Source organism: Canis aureus, chromosome 8, assembly GCF_053574225.1.
Source record: "Canis aureus isolate CA01 chromosome 8, VMU_Caureus_v.1.0, whole genome shotgun sequence".
Lineage (NCBI taxonomy): Eukaryota > Metazoa > Chordata > Mammalia > Carnivora > Canidae > Canis > Canis aureus.
In genome coordinates this window covers 59,454,942-59,466,361 of record NC_135618.1, presented here as the reverse complement: position 1 = coordinate 59,466,361, position 11,420 = coordinate 59,454,942, and the positions used below count along the sequence as shown (strand labels likewise).

The 11,420-nt window shown below is 50.9% G+C and overlaps 1 protein-coding gene and 1 long non-coding RNA gene across 2 annotated transcripts; one reads left to right on the top strand and one right to left on the bottom strand.

Moving 5' to 3' along the window:
* Window positions 1–1,108: 1,108 nt before the first annotated feature.
* TUFM (Tu translation elongation factor, mitochondrial) lies at window positions 1,109–4,764 on the bottom strand. The gene is made up of 10 exons (XM_077907187.1): window positions 4,543–4,764; window positions 4,245–4,439; window positions 3,626–3,792; window positions 3,267–3,371; window positions 3,012–3,176; window positions 2,729–2,861; window positions 2,543–2,647; window positions 2,279–2,430; window positions 2,052–2,171; window positions 1,109–1,471 (listed from the first exon to the last, which is right to left on the bottom strand). Exons 1-10 carry the CDS (start codon window positions 4,583–4,585, stop codon window positions 1,298–1,300), a joined length of 1,359 nt encoding a protein of 452 aa, XP_077763313.1. The 5' UTR covers window positions 4,586–4,764; the 3' UTR covers window positions 1,109–1,297.
* Window positions 4,765–4,979: 215 nt separating this feature from the next.
* LOC144319283 (uncharacterized) lies at window positions 4,980–7,643 on the top strand. The gene is made up of 2 exons (XR_013385157.1): window positions 4,980–5,132; window positions 5,978–7,643. It is a non-coding gene; the product is annotated as an uncharacterized LOC144319283 (long non-coding RNA).
* Window positions 7,644–11,420: the final 3,777 nt, after the last annotated feature.

Sequence of the window (11,420 nt, the reverse complement as noted above, 5' to 3'; positions counted from 1 at the left end):
AATTGGTGGCTGTGATGTGGGAGGGAGAGGGTATATAGAGATAGAGGAAAACAAATGTGCAGGGTTGGGGTCCCCAGCCGAAGAGCTCAGGGGCTGGCACTAGGGGCAAGGGGGCAGCAGGAAAGTCACCTGGGGTCAGGATGGCTCAGGTGCAGATGGGACTGCAGTGCTTTTGGGTGGCCTTGAGGCTCACGGGAAGGTCCCTGCCTTCATGCAGTCAGAAGTCCCACAAAACTTCGGCTCACCTCAGAAGCTGAGGAAGGGAGAGTAAAGCAAACCTGCCCTGTTGCTGGATAGTCTTTTGTGAAGCTTTTGTCCTTTGTTTAGCCCACCTCTCTGCCTGTGCTGTAAAGTCACAGATTTCAGTTGTGACTCAAAACAGCTCTTGGGTTGGGCCTACAAGCCTCCCCTTTCTGGGTGGCTGGTCAGTGCTGAATATGCTCATTTGTCAGGAAGTAAGGTTGAAAGGGGTGCCCTGCCCTTTAATCCCTGCTGAAAGTTAAGCTTTTTTGTTTTTGTTTGGGGTCAGCATCCTGGCCAATCGTTTCAAGTTTTAAATACATACGCATTCCCATCCTTACTTTAATTTTAAATCTCAGTACATGTTCAAAATGAAACCTTCACTTTATTATATCTCAATTCTGTGTCTGAAATGGTAGGGGGATAACCTACACAGACTTACCAGGTTCCTCCTTTTAAATGCAGGGTGTTGGTTCTAGCAGTGAGCTACAGTTACCACTGTCCTAAAGCTTAGACAAGGGTAGGTAGATGTTAAGAGCCTCAGTAACTACTACGAGAGGAGAGGTGGGCTTGGCACCTCAGCTGAACACGCGCTGGCTCCAAAGGATAAGTCCCCAGTGTCTCCCATAGGACAGCCAATAATCCAACCACAGTATTTTGCTAGGCAGCCACAACTAACTTCAATAGACCAACTGTGCTCCTTTTCTCAAGTCATTCATAACAGTTGTGACAGCATTAAGACACGAGCTTTTCCAAACTACCAGAGATGAATTGAGGGATCTCACAAGCTCACATGTCCCCAGCTCCATGTTTAAGTTGGAGAGGATGGGGGAGGGAGATACAAAGGACACAAGACACACGGCGTCCCTCACTATTCACAGAACAGTTTATTGACCTACCTCACCTGGCAGGCCCTGGGGCCCCTCCTGACCAGGGAAGGGTCAGTCTAGCTGCACCGCTGGGCTGTAGCCCACGCTCTGGGGAGGGAGCATCAGAGCTAGGAGAGAATGCTGGGCGGTGCGGCCTTCCAACAACAGAGCCAGAGCAGAGGCCAGACTCAACTCCACTTGAGGTTCTTGTCTTCCTCAGTCATGGCTGGTGTCTCGGTAACCAGGCCTGTGCCAATGGTCCGGTTGCCATCTCGCAGGGTGAAACGCTGGCCTTTCTCTAAGATCATGGGCTGCCTCAGGATTAGGCTGAGCTTCAAGTCCTCCCCGGGCATAGCAAGCTCCTGGCGGGGGCAGAGACAGGGTTCATGCATGGCCCTCAGGACACCTTCCCAACTATTTGCTGCCTACTAGAGTTAAAAGCAATTGACTTTAAATTTTTAAAGTTCTAGGAAATGCAGCAGGGCGGTGTGTGTGTGTGGGGGGGGGTGTCTTTCTGGGGACAGCTTCACCCCAGCTGCCAGGCAGATACAAACAGCATATATGGTGACAGAAAAGGATAAGGTGACCAGTGTCCTAAGGTTCCTTCTTGAAAGTCCAGAAAACTTTGGGTCATGCAGCTTTCTTAGTCACAAAACTTTTCTGAGCCATTATGTGTAGCGGAACTCTCAACAGGGAGAATCCTTTTCTGGAAGATCTTTGTACAGATAAATAAATGATAGGCCATGCTAAGTTTTTCACTGGCCCAGGGAATACTGGGTGGAGATTCTCACTCTAAACCCACCCAGCCACCTTTCCATCACTGGCTTTATACCAATCAAGGAAAAGTCACCCATGTTGTCACATAATTGGAACTGTGAGTAGATAGAGCTGATAACGAAGAGTGTCTCTTCTACTTTTTCACATTCCCTGTACCCACCATACCTTCCCTGGTGGCAAGATAACCCGACAGGCCATGTCCCAAGTCAGGGAGAACATGACAGGCATGAAGTGGGACACAAAAGGCTTATGGCGGCCACCCTCTTCTTTGCTGAGGATATAAACCTGCAAGAGAGAGAACAAGGGTGAAGCTATGCTTGGTTGGAAAGACTGCCTCTGCATGGGGCAGTTTGGCTCAGCACTGCCCATCCTCATTGGGAGCCCTCCCTCACCTGTGCCTCCACCTTCTGGTGGGGCTGGATGGATCCTGGCTTAGCCATGACCAGGCCACGCCTCAGGTCCTCCCGCTTCAAGCCTCGGACCAGGGCCCCCAGGTTGTCGCCTGCCTCTGCCCTCTCCAGACTCTTGTGGAACATTTCAATACCTAGGAGGGAGGCGAGACAAGGGAGGAGGGTCTAGGGCAGAGGGAAGGCACAAAGGATCTGCAAGGGAAATCCTGAAGCCAGACCCTGGGTCCCAAGGCATCTTTCCCATACCTGTTACCACAGTGCGAATGTTCTTGCTATGTCCCAGGAACTCACACTCATCTCCCTTCTTCAAAATGCCACGCTCTAGTGTACCTGTCACCACCGTGCCCCGGCCTGGAAAAAAATAGGACAGGACATCAGGTATTCTGGATCAGGCTATAGCTAGAGAAGGGTGCAAGTGAACAGGGTCCTCACCAGGAATAGAGTAAATGGACTCTACAGGCAGCAGGAAAGGCTTCTCCAGGTCTCGGGTGGGTACTGGGATGTAAGTGTCCACAGCATCCAGCAGCTTCTGCACAGACTTCACGCCTAGCTCGGGGTCTCGTTGCTATGGGGGGAGATGACAGGATTCTGAAATTGTCATTCTGTTCCTCTTACTAAGAGATGCTCCCCAGACTCAAAGCAAAGCTCTGGACACCCATCCAGCCCCATCCGATGCCAGTAACAGCCCTTGCCTGACCCCCTCCCCCCCCCTCACCTCAAGGGCACAGAGGGCAGAGCCTACGATGACGGGGGTCTCTTCCCCTTTGTAGCCAAACTCAGTGAGCAGTTCCCGGATCTCCAGCTCAACCAGCTCCACCATCTCAGGGTCTTGGACAGCATCTGCTTTGTTTACGTACACCACAACATGCTCTACTCCAATCTGTGGATGGCAAAGAGAGAGAAATAGTGTCCTGAATGGACCCAATTTCCCACTCTTTCTCTTTCCACCCCTCCCCAGGCTCTTGAGTACCTGTCTGGCCAGAAGCAGATGCTCTCGGGTCTGGGGCATAGGGCCGTCATTGGCCGCCACCACCAGGATGCAGCCATCGAGAGGGGCGGTGCCTGTGATCATATTCTGAGTAGGAAGAGAGGAAACAAGCGCCCAGTTCAAGGACCCCCTCACCTCAGCTCCAAATCCGTCTAACCAAGCACAGCAGTTAGGAATGGAGGCCCACCTTTTTCTGCTATCTCCTTACCACCCACTTTGAGTGGCTATGCCCAGAAATCCAGGACCTCAACCCATGCACCCTGAATATCCTAACCTCTCCACAAGTCCAACATTTTTTCTGGTGGGAGACAGCCCCTGACCCTGTACCCAGCAACACTCACCTTAACGTAATCTGCATGACCTGGGCAATCTGTGTGGGCATAGTGGCGGGCAGCAGTGCTGTACTCGACGTGAGCCGCGTTAATTGTGATTCCTCGGGCTCGTTCTTCAGGGGCATTGTCAATCTCTTCATATTTCTTAAACTTGGCTCCACCTCCCTCGGCTAAAACTAAGGGGAAGGAGAAGAATAAGCCTCTCAGATGAAGTACCAGAGGTAAGGAGGCAAGGCTTAAGCCACACCGAGTCCCTCCCACCTACTATACAAAAGGACCGTCGGCCAGAATAATGTGTCCATGACACACCCTCAGCTCCTGCAGTGGGTGTAACTCGGGTCAGAGGGAAATGTAACAAGGCCTCATGGTCCAGCCCTGCGACTTCTCTAGGGTAAAGCCTCTGCCTACAGGGTGCTGGCCACGACAAGAGAGAGGCCATTCCGGCTCCCCAGCTTATGCATCACAAAATCTTTCACGTTCAGGAGAAATGTGTTTCCCGCATCTTGCAATCCACTGCCCGCAGGGTTCTGGCTCCTGGGGCCACAACACTTCCAGCAGCACCTCCCCAGCTCCAGGTCTCTCCTGCTGGGCGGGCGCTTCCGGACGCCCCCGACCCATCCCCGCTTACTCTTGGTGATGGCCGCGGTCAGTGTGGTCTTGCCGTGGTCCACATGGCCGATGGTGCCCACGTTCACATGGGGCTTGTCGCGCACATAGGTCTTCTTGGCCTCCACGGCCAGGCCACGGCATAAGCGGGGCAGGGCTGGGGCCTTCAGCGGCCGCAACAGACCCTGCAGCAGGGAGGTCGGGCCGGCGCCGAGACCTGCCGGGGCAGAGGCTGGGAGTCAGGGCGCGGGTCCGATCCCGGCCGCTCGCGACAACCCCCACGTGGCCCCGCGCCGCCATGGCCTTCCCCGCCCCCTCACCGCTCAAGAGGGGCGTCGCGCGCAGCAGGGTGGTGGCCGCCATGGTGGTCGTACTCGAGCCCCGAGTGCCGGGTCCCGGGCGCCCGCGCGTGCTGAAAGGGAAGGGCACGGGGGACTGGAGGTCACTTCCGGCGGAAGTGAAGGCCCAGAGCACAAGTCTGGGTCTCTCTAGCCTCCAGTCTTCATGGCCATCATACGACTTCCGGGCGTAGGACCCAAGACAAGGCCGTGAAGGTGCCGGTGTCTCGAGGGCGGGGAGGGAGGGAGGTTTCCGCAGCGCCCTCGGGCCTCGCGTGCTGATGAGGGCAAAGCGGTTGTCTCTGGCGGCGACGTGGAGCGTCCGGTCTCTCCCCAGCGCCGCGGAGGCTCACGGGCGTTGTAGTTCCCGGGGCGGCGCGCTGTGTTTGCGCGGGGCCTGGGAGTCAGGTAGGGCTAGGCGGGGTCGGGAGCGAGGGGGCCGGCCTCCAGGAGCCCGAGGCGGCGGCCCGGGCCCGGGCTGCTCGGGGGCGTTCTGGCCCAGAGCCCCCGGGAGGCCGACGCACCGCGCGGGTCTGGCGAGAGATCTGGCGGCCGTTGAGCCGCCGCTGGAGGTAGGATCAGGCCCTGCGGCCAGGCTGAGACACACGGGCCTGGAAGCCTTTCGCGGGTAGCGCGCAAATGTGACCCATCTCTCCGCTGAGCCTTTGTTTTCTTATCTGTAAAATGGGAACAGTAGTATCTACTTCGTGGGGAGATTCTGACATCTGGCCCTGAGAGGAAATGAGCTGGACAGGAGGCAGCAATGAGCCCAGGGGCCTCCGGGCCCCACAGTCCTTGACCCTCAAATACCCGCCCTCGGGCTCACAACCTGCGGGGAGAGACAACTTGGCCGTCCACCCCTGGGGCCCCCCAGCAGGCCAGAGACTAATTCCCTTGATCGCTACCCAGTTAACGCAGATGGTACCGAGGTGAGGGACCCGCCGCAGGTGCCCATACCCGCAGCCTGAGTCTTTCTTGTTCCTGCAGTGTCCCCAGCACCAAACATAGGGTGGGGCACCCAGTGAGCGCTCAGGAAACTTCTGTTGACTGAACAAGTGAGTGCAAACCTCGCAAATGACCTTTAACTTTCACCTCCATCATCTCATCACCCTGGGATGAGAATGGCAGTGCTTAACCCAAATGGTGTTTCCCAAACTCATCAGATCCTAAGACTCCACCCATGGTTTTTGTTTCAAATAGATCCCCTAATTCCTCCCTTGAAGATTATAATTCAGGAGGGTCTGAGCACAGACAGGGAAACTATTTATTATACCACACGCTGTTTCCCACGCTCCAAAACTCAGAGCTAGAGCTTTGTGTGTGTATCAGGCATTGTGCAAATGCTTCGTATAGGCTCACATTCAAAGCACCCATGTTGCCCTGTGTGATTGGAGCCATTATTTCCCCCATTTTACAGGTGAGAAAACTGAGCATCAGGGTGATTTAGGAACTCAATACAGCTAACCTCCAAAAAAGTGTGCACTTAACCACTGCCTGGTACTGGCATTGAGCTGTCAATCTACTCAGATAAAATGAAGAACTTGCTAAGACTTCTGTCCTCCTGGCCCTCCAACCCGTCAACTCTGCTTTGGAAGGGCTGGTGCCATAACTAAAGGCTTTCTTTGTCTTTATTCTGTACCTTTGTCACTCCACTTCTAGGAATTTCTCCTAAAACACTACCTGCCACTATCAGAATGTAAGATTTTGGGGGGAGGGAGTGGCACTTGAACAAATGCTTTCTGTTTTAGTGGTACTGTGTTTATTTGAATGTGTGTTAATTTGGAGGAAAAAAACTGGGATGGCAAATACTGAGCTTAAAAAATGAGTCAGGGATCCCTGGGTGGCTCAGCGGTTTGGCGCCTGCCTTTGGCCCAGGGCGCGATCCCGGAGACCCGGGATCGAATCCCACGTCGGGCTCCCGGTGCCTGGAGCCTGCTTCTCCATCTGCCTGTGTCTCTGCCTCTCTCTCTCTGTGACTATCATAAATAAATAAAAATTAAAAAAAAAGAAAGAAAAAATGAGTCAATTTTTAAAAAAATGAGTCAATTTAAGAAACTATGTGGTAGATGATATGGGTAGTGTAACTATATGGCAGATTTGGGGGGCAGATGGTATACGGATGACTGAAATTTGAGAAACAGCAGCCGCTGGAAAGGAGTCCAAAGGAAGAAGACTTTTTGTTGTTGATGAGCTGTTGACTGTGGCATCCTCTGTAAAAGTTGGATTCCTTGATTTACGAGTAACAGAATTTACATTGGCTGGTTTACACAGAAGAAGGATTTGTTTAACTGTTTGAGTTAGCTTACAGAATTGTGGGACAGGCTAGAAAAATTACTACCAAGCCACAGAACTGAATCTGACTTGGCAAGAGAAGCGCTGCTCTCGCTACTGCCACCAAACGCAAAAGGCCAGGACTTTGACTTATCTGTGCCACCTACTTGCTCATGGCACTGAAGCCACGTCTACATCAAGAAAATGACCTTCCCTTCCGACCCTCCTGCCCCCCAAAGTCAGGCACATTCAAAACCTCCTTTGAATGCGTCTGATTGGAGAAGTCTAAATCATCCTGTGTCTGTGTCAGAGGAGTCTGAGAGAGCTGGCTTCACTTTGATGCTGGAGAACAAGAGTGCTAGCAGGGAATTTCCCCAGGTGTCAGCCTTGCCCAGTGAACCCAGATGTCCTGCATGTGGATGTGGGAGCATGAATCTGGCATAGCCACTAGATGACATAGTAATAGAGGGGGCTCAGAGTTGCAGAGACAAGGGGAGCCAACCGCCTGGAAAAATGCTTGTGAGCAGTGCCAAGTGAAGAAGGAAGGCTGACTGCTGGAGAAACACAGCATGTGGGGGTTGGCGAGGGTTAGGGTTAGAGGAAGAATGGGGAGTGAGGGGATGAACAGCAAAGGAAATGGGAAAAAAATCAGGACTTTAGGAGGCTGTGAATTTGCTTAGAGAAACATTTTTCTCTTTCAGACGTGAGTTTTTGAGTGATTATAAAGACTTTTTTTTGTGCAGAATCTTGAACTCTTTAAAAAGATACTCTTGAAAAAAAAAAAAAAGATACTCTTGAAATCAAATGGCAAATCACAGGCCAGGAGTCTGTGCGTTTGAGCTCATGCTTAACGGCCATTTTTCCATCTTCCTACACACAGGGTCTCGAGTCTGCTCAAGGTGGCCCTTTTCCCAGTTCTGAGAATAAATCCTGACAGGTCTCGTCTACTTCTGGTGGTCCCATTCTCTTTGCCAGGGGCTTTGTTTAGGGTTGGGTGTGTGACTTTCTTGGGGCCGGTGATTGGTAAGAGGAGATCTGCTTTGGGGGGCTTCCAGGAAAGGGTCCCTCACTCTGAAGGAGACACCAGAGATGGACTGCCTTCTGATTCTGGGTGTTGCTGGGTGGGTCTGGACGCACACTGGACCAAACCTGGAACTGCTCTGCCCATCATATTTCCAGTCAGTGATGAAGCCGAGATCCAGAAGAGGGCAAAACAGGATTTTAGAAGACTGGACTCCTTGTGAAGACGAATGTCATTATTTAAGCCAGACTGTGTCAGTTTTCTGTTTGCATTCAAATACCTCCTAACAGATAATCTGTCTTACTGCACTTGATACCCTGAGACATGTTTCTTGGTTTCACTTGTCTGAGACAGAGTGGCCTGAGTAGGGCAAGGAATGGATTTCCTTTCTGTCTGTATCCTCCGCTTGGCCACTGTAGGGCTCTGGTTGATTGCGCTTGAACTATTAATGAGCCTTCCAAACTAAAGGGTGCCACCATGTGGTGTGTATAGACCAAACAATCACGTCTAAAACAGAACCCTTCATTCTCTCCCAAGCTCTGCTTGCACATCTGAATAAAAGGTGCCACCTTTCTAACTTCCCCTCAAGCCCAAAGTCTAACCCATTTACTCAGGCCTGCTGGTTTCGTCTCCAAAATTATCTCAGATGTAACCATTTCTGTCTATCTCCACTGTCGACCCTGTGGTTCATTCTGGGATCATCTGTCACCTAGGTTAGTTCACAACCTCTACAGCTCCTGTTCTTCTCAATAGCTGGCAAATCCATCCTCCACCCAGTCCTCAAATCAGCCTTTAAAATGTGGATCAGAAGGGGCTCAGTTGGTACAGCATGCAAGTTTGTTTTGTTTTGTTTTTTCAGATTTTTTTATTAGAGAGAGAGCAGGGGCAGGGAGGTGGAGCAGAAGGAGAGGGAGAAGCAGGCTCCGTGCTAAGGAGGGAGCCTGTTACAGGACTCAATCCCATGACTGGGATCCCATGACCTAAGCCAAAGGCAGATACTTAACCAACTGAGCCATCCAGGCACCCTCAGCATGTGACTCTTGGTCTTGAGAATGTGAGATCGAGGCCCACCCATGTAGAGATAAGTAAATAAAATAAAAATAAAGATTGCCTTTCAAATTTAAATAAATTAATTAATGTGGATCAGAAATTAACCCTCCCCTTGTGATTCCTTACTATACTTAGAATAAAATCCCAATTCCTACTTTAAATGGGAAAATTGGGGATCCCTGGGTGGCGCAGCGGTTTGGCGCCTGCCTTTGGCCGAGGGCGCGATCCTGGAGACCCGGGATCGAATCCCACATCGGGCTCCCGGCGCATGGAGCCTGCTTCTCCCTCTGCCTATGTCTCTGCCTCTCTCTCTCTCTCTCTGTAACTATCATAAATAAATAAAAATTTTAAAAATAAAAAATAAATGGGAAAATTGTATGGCAGATGAACTGTATCTCAATAAAGTTGTATAAAAATCCAAACTCCCCCTGTGGCCCACCTCTTTGACTCCATCTAGTATGATTTTCCTCACTCCCAGCCACACCGGCCATCCTGTTCTGCAAACATCCCACCACTGTTTCTACCTCAGCCTTCCCTGTCCCTGTTGTGTTCTTCAATGTAGCTTTCCCCAGGGCTGTTTCTTTCACCATTCAGGTCTACCTCAGATACCACCTCTTCTGTCCAAAGTAGCTCCTAGCCATCCTCTTACCAATGGTCCTCTGTGATTTTCTTCATAGCACCTAAATGTCTAAAACTGTCTTAATAGTTTGCTTGTTGGTTGGTTTCTGGGGTTGTTGCTGTTCCCTGTCTCACCAGATCATGACAATCAGAGCTTTTTTTTTTTTAATTCTGCGAACAGTGCCTGACACTCAGGTGAAGAAGGATTTGTTGAAGCAGCTATGTGTTGAATTATTTCAGTTGAGCATTTATGCTGGGCTTATTAAGTGTCTGATGTTTTCAATGGAAAGCAATTCTTGTAATCACATTCATGTTAAAAATAAACGTGAGCCCCTGTAACTCTTGAAGCCTCTGCTTTATAAGATTGGGAGGGAATGATGAAGTTAAATGTTATGATCTCTAAGGTTTCTTGCAGCTCTGACCTCTAAAGGGAGGGTGGGGTCTGGTGTAACTGGAATGAGTAGTAGGTTGGTCAACAACTTATTGGCAAATGGGGCACTAGGGCCCAGAGCTTTGTCCTCATCAGACTTATTGGAAACTCAAGGGCATTCTTCACTCTTCCCCACCAGCCAGCCTTGGCAGTGCCTCCTCAGAGATCTCACTGGTTATTCTCCTTGCTGCTAACCCCACTGTACTGCCTTGGCCAGGTCAGCACCAGCCCCTCCTGGACCACAGCACTAGTCTCCTCTGCTTCCAGTCCCCACCCACCCCCATACTGGCCCTGGATTTCCTTCCAAACACATAAATCTGATCACTACTACCCCGGTCACTCAGATGTGACTGAAGACATTCCAATTGGAAACACTTTGTGAATATCACACAAAAACAAAGGAGTAGAAGGCACTTTTGAGGTGGCCTAGGTGGGTTGGCCATCCAAGAAGACGCCACACTTTGAAGCCTGAAACAGAAGGACGAAGATTGGCACAAGTAGGGGAAATGGTGTATGGAGTGAAGCTGGAGTATTTTAGGCTGTCAAAATGTCCTGAGTGAGCAGAGTATGATTTAGAGGGGCAGGAGGTCCTGACCAAAGCACCAAAGCTGAATTTGACATCCCAGAAAAGACGACATAATAGGAGAAATCCCCATCTCTTACAATGGGGTAGGGTCAAGATGACCTCCAGAAGAATCCCATGAGCAACCACTTCCCTTCCTGTCAGACCCTAGTTATTCTTTGTTTTAAGATTTTATTTATTCATGAGAGGAGAGGCAAAGACATAGGCAGAGGGAGGAGAAGCAGGCTCCATACAGGGAGCCCTATGCGAGACTCTATCCCCTGACTCCGGGATCACACCCTGAGCCGAAGGCAGACGCTCAATCACTGAGCCACCCAGGCATCTCCCTAGTTATCCTTTGAAGAGCTACTTTCTGCCGTGCTCAGCCCATCCCAATCTCAGATGAGTGGTCTGTGATCCAGTAATCTATCCCTTGTGATCATAAATACTGGTTCAGGGTTGGTATTCTAGCTTCAATCCCAACTAGTGCACTGAAGTTCAGTTCTGGCACTAACTGCCCAAAGTTAACTCAGACCCCACAAGTTAAAGGGCTCAGAACTCCACAGACTGACCCCTTTCAGATGTGAGCTGCAGGTGGGGTTCCCCAGCCATCTTCGCTTCTGACCACCCTGCTACAGATCTGGAAGTTTCCCATGGGTCCCCCCCACCCCAGGTGTGATAATTTGCTAGAACAACTCATAGAATGCAGGAAGATGCTATACTTATGATTACAGTTTTATAGTAGAGAATACAAGTCAGGAACAGCCAAATGAAGAGAGGCATAGAGTGAGGTCTGGGAGACCTCGTTTCATTTCTTGGGCATGCTTGATTAAATCATTGCCATGTGACTGAATCTCTAGGTCCTCCTCCCCTTCCCGGAGGTCCAGCTGCCTCAAAATCCCAAGCTT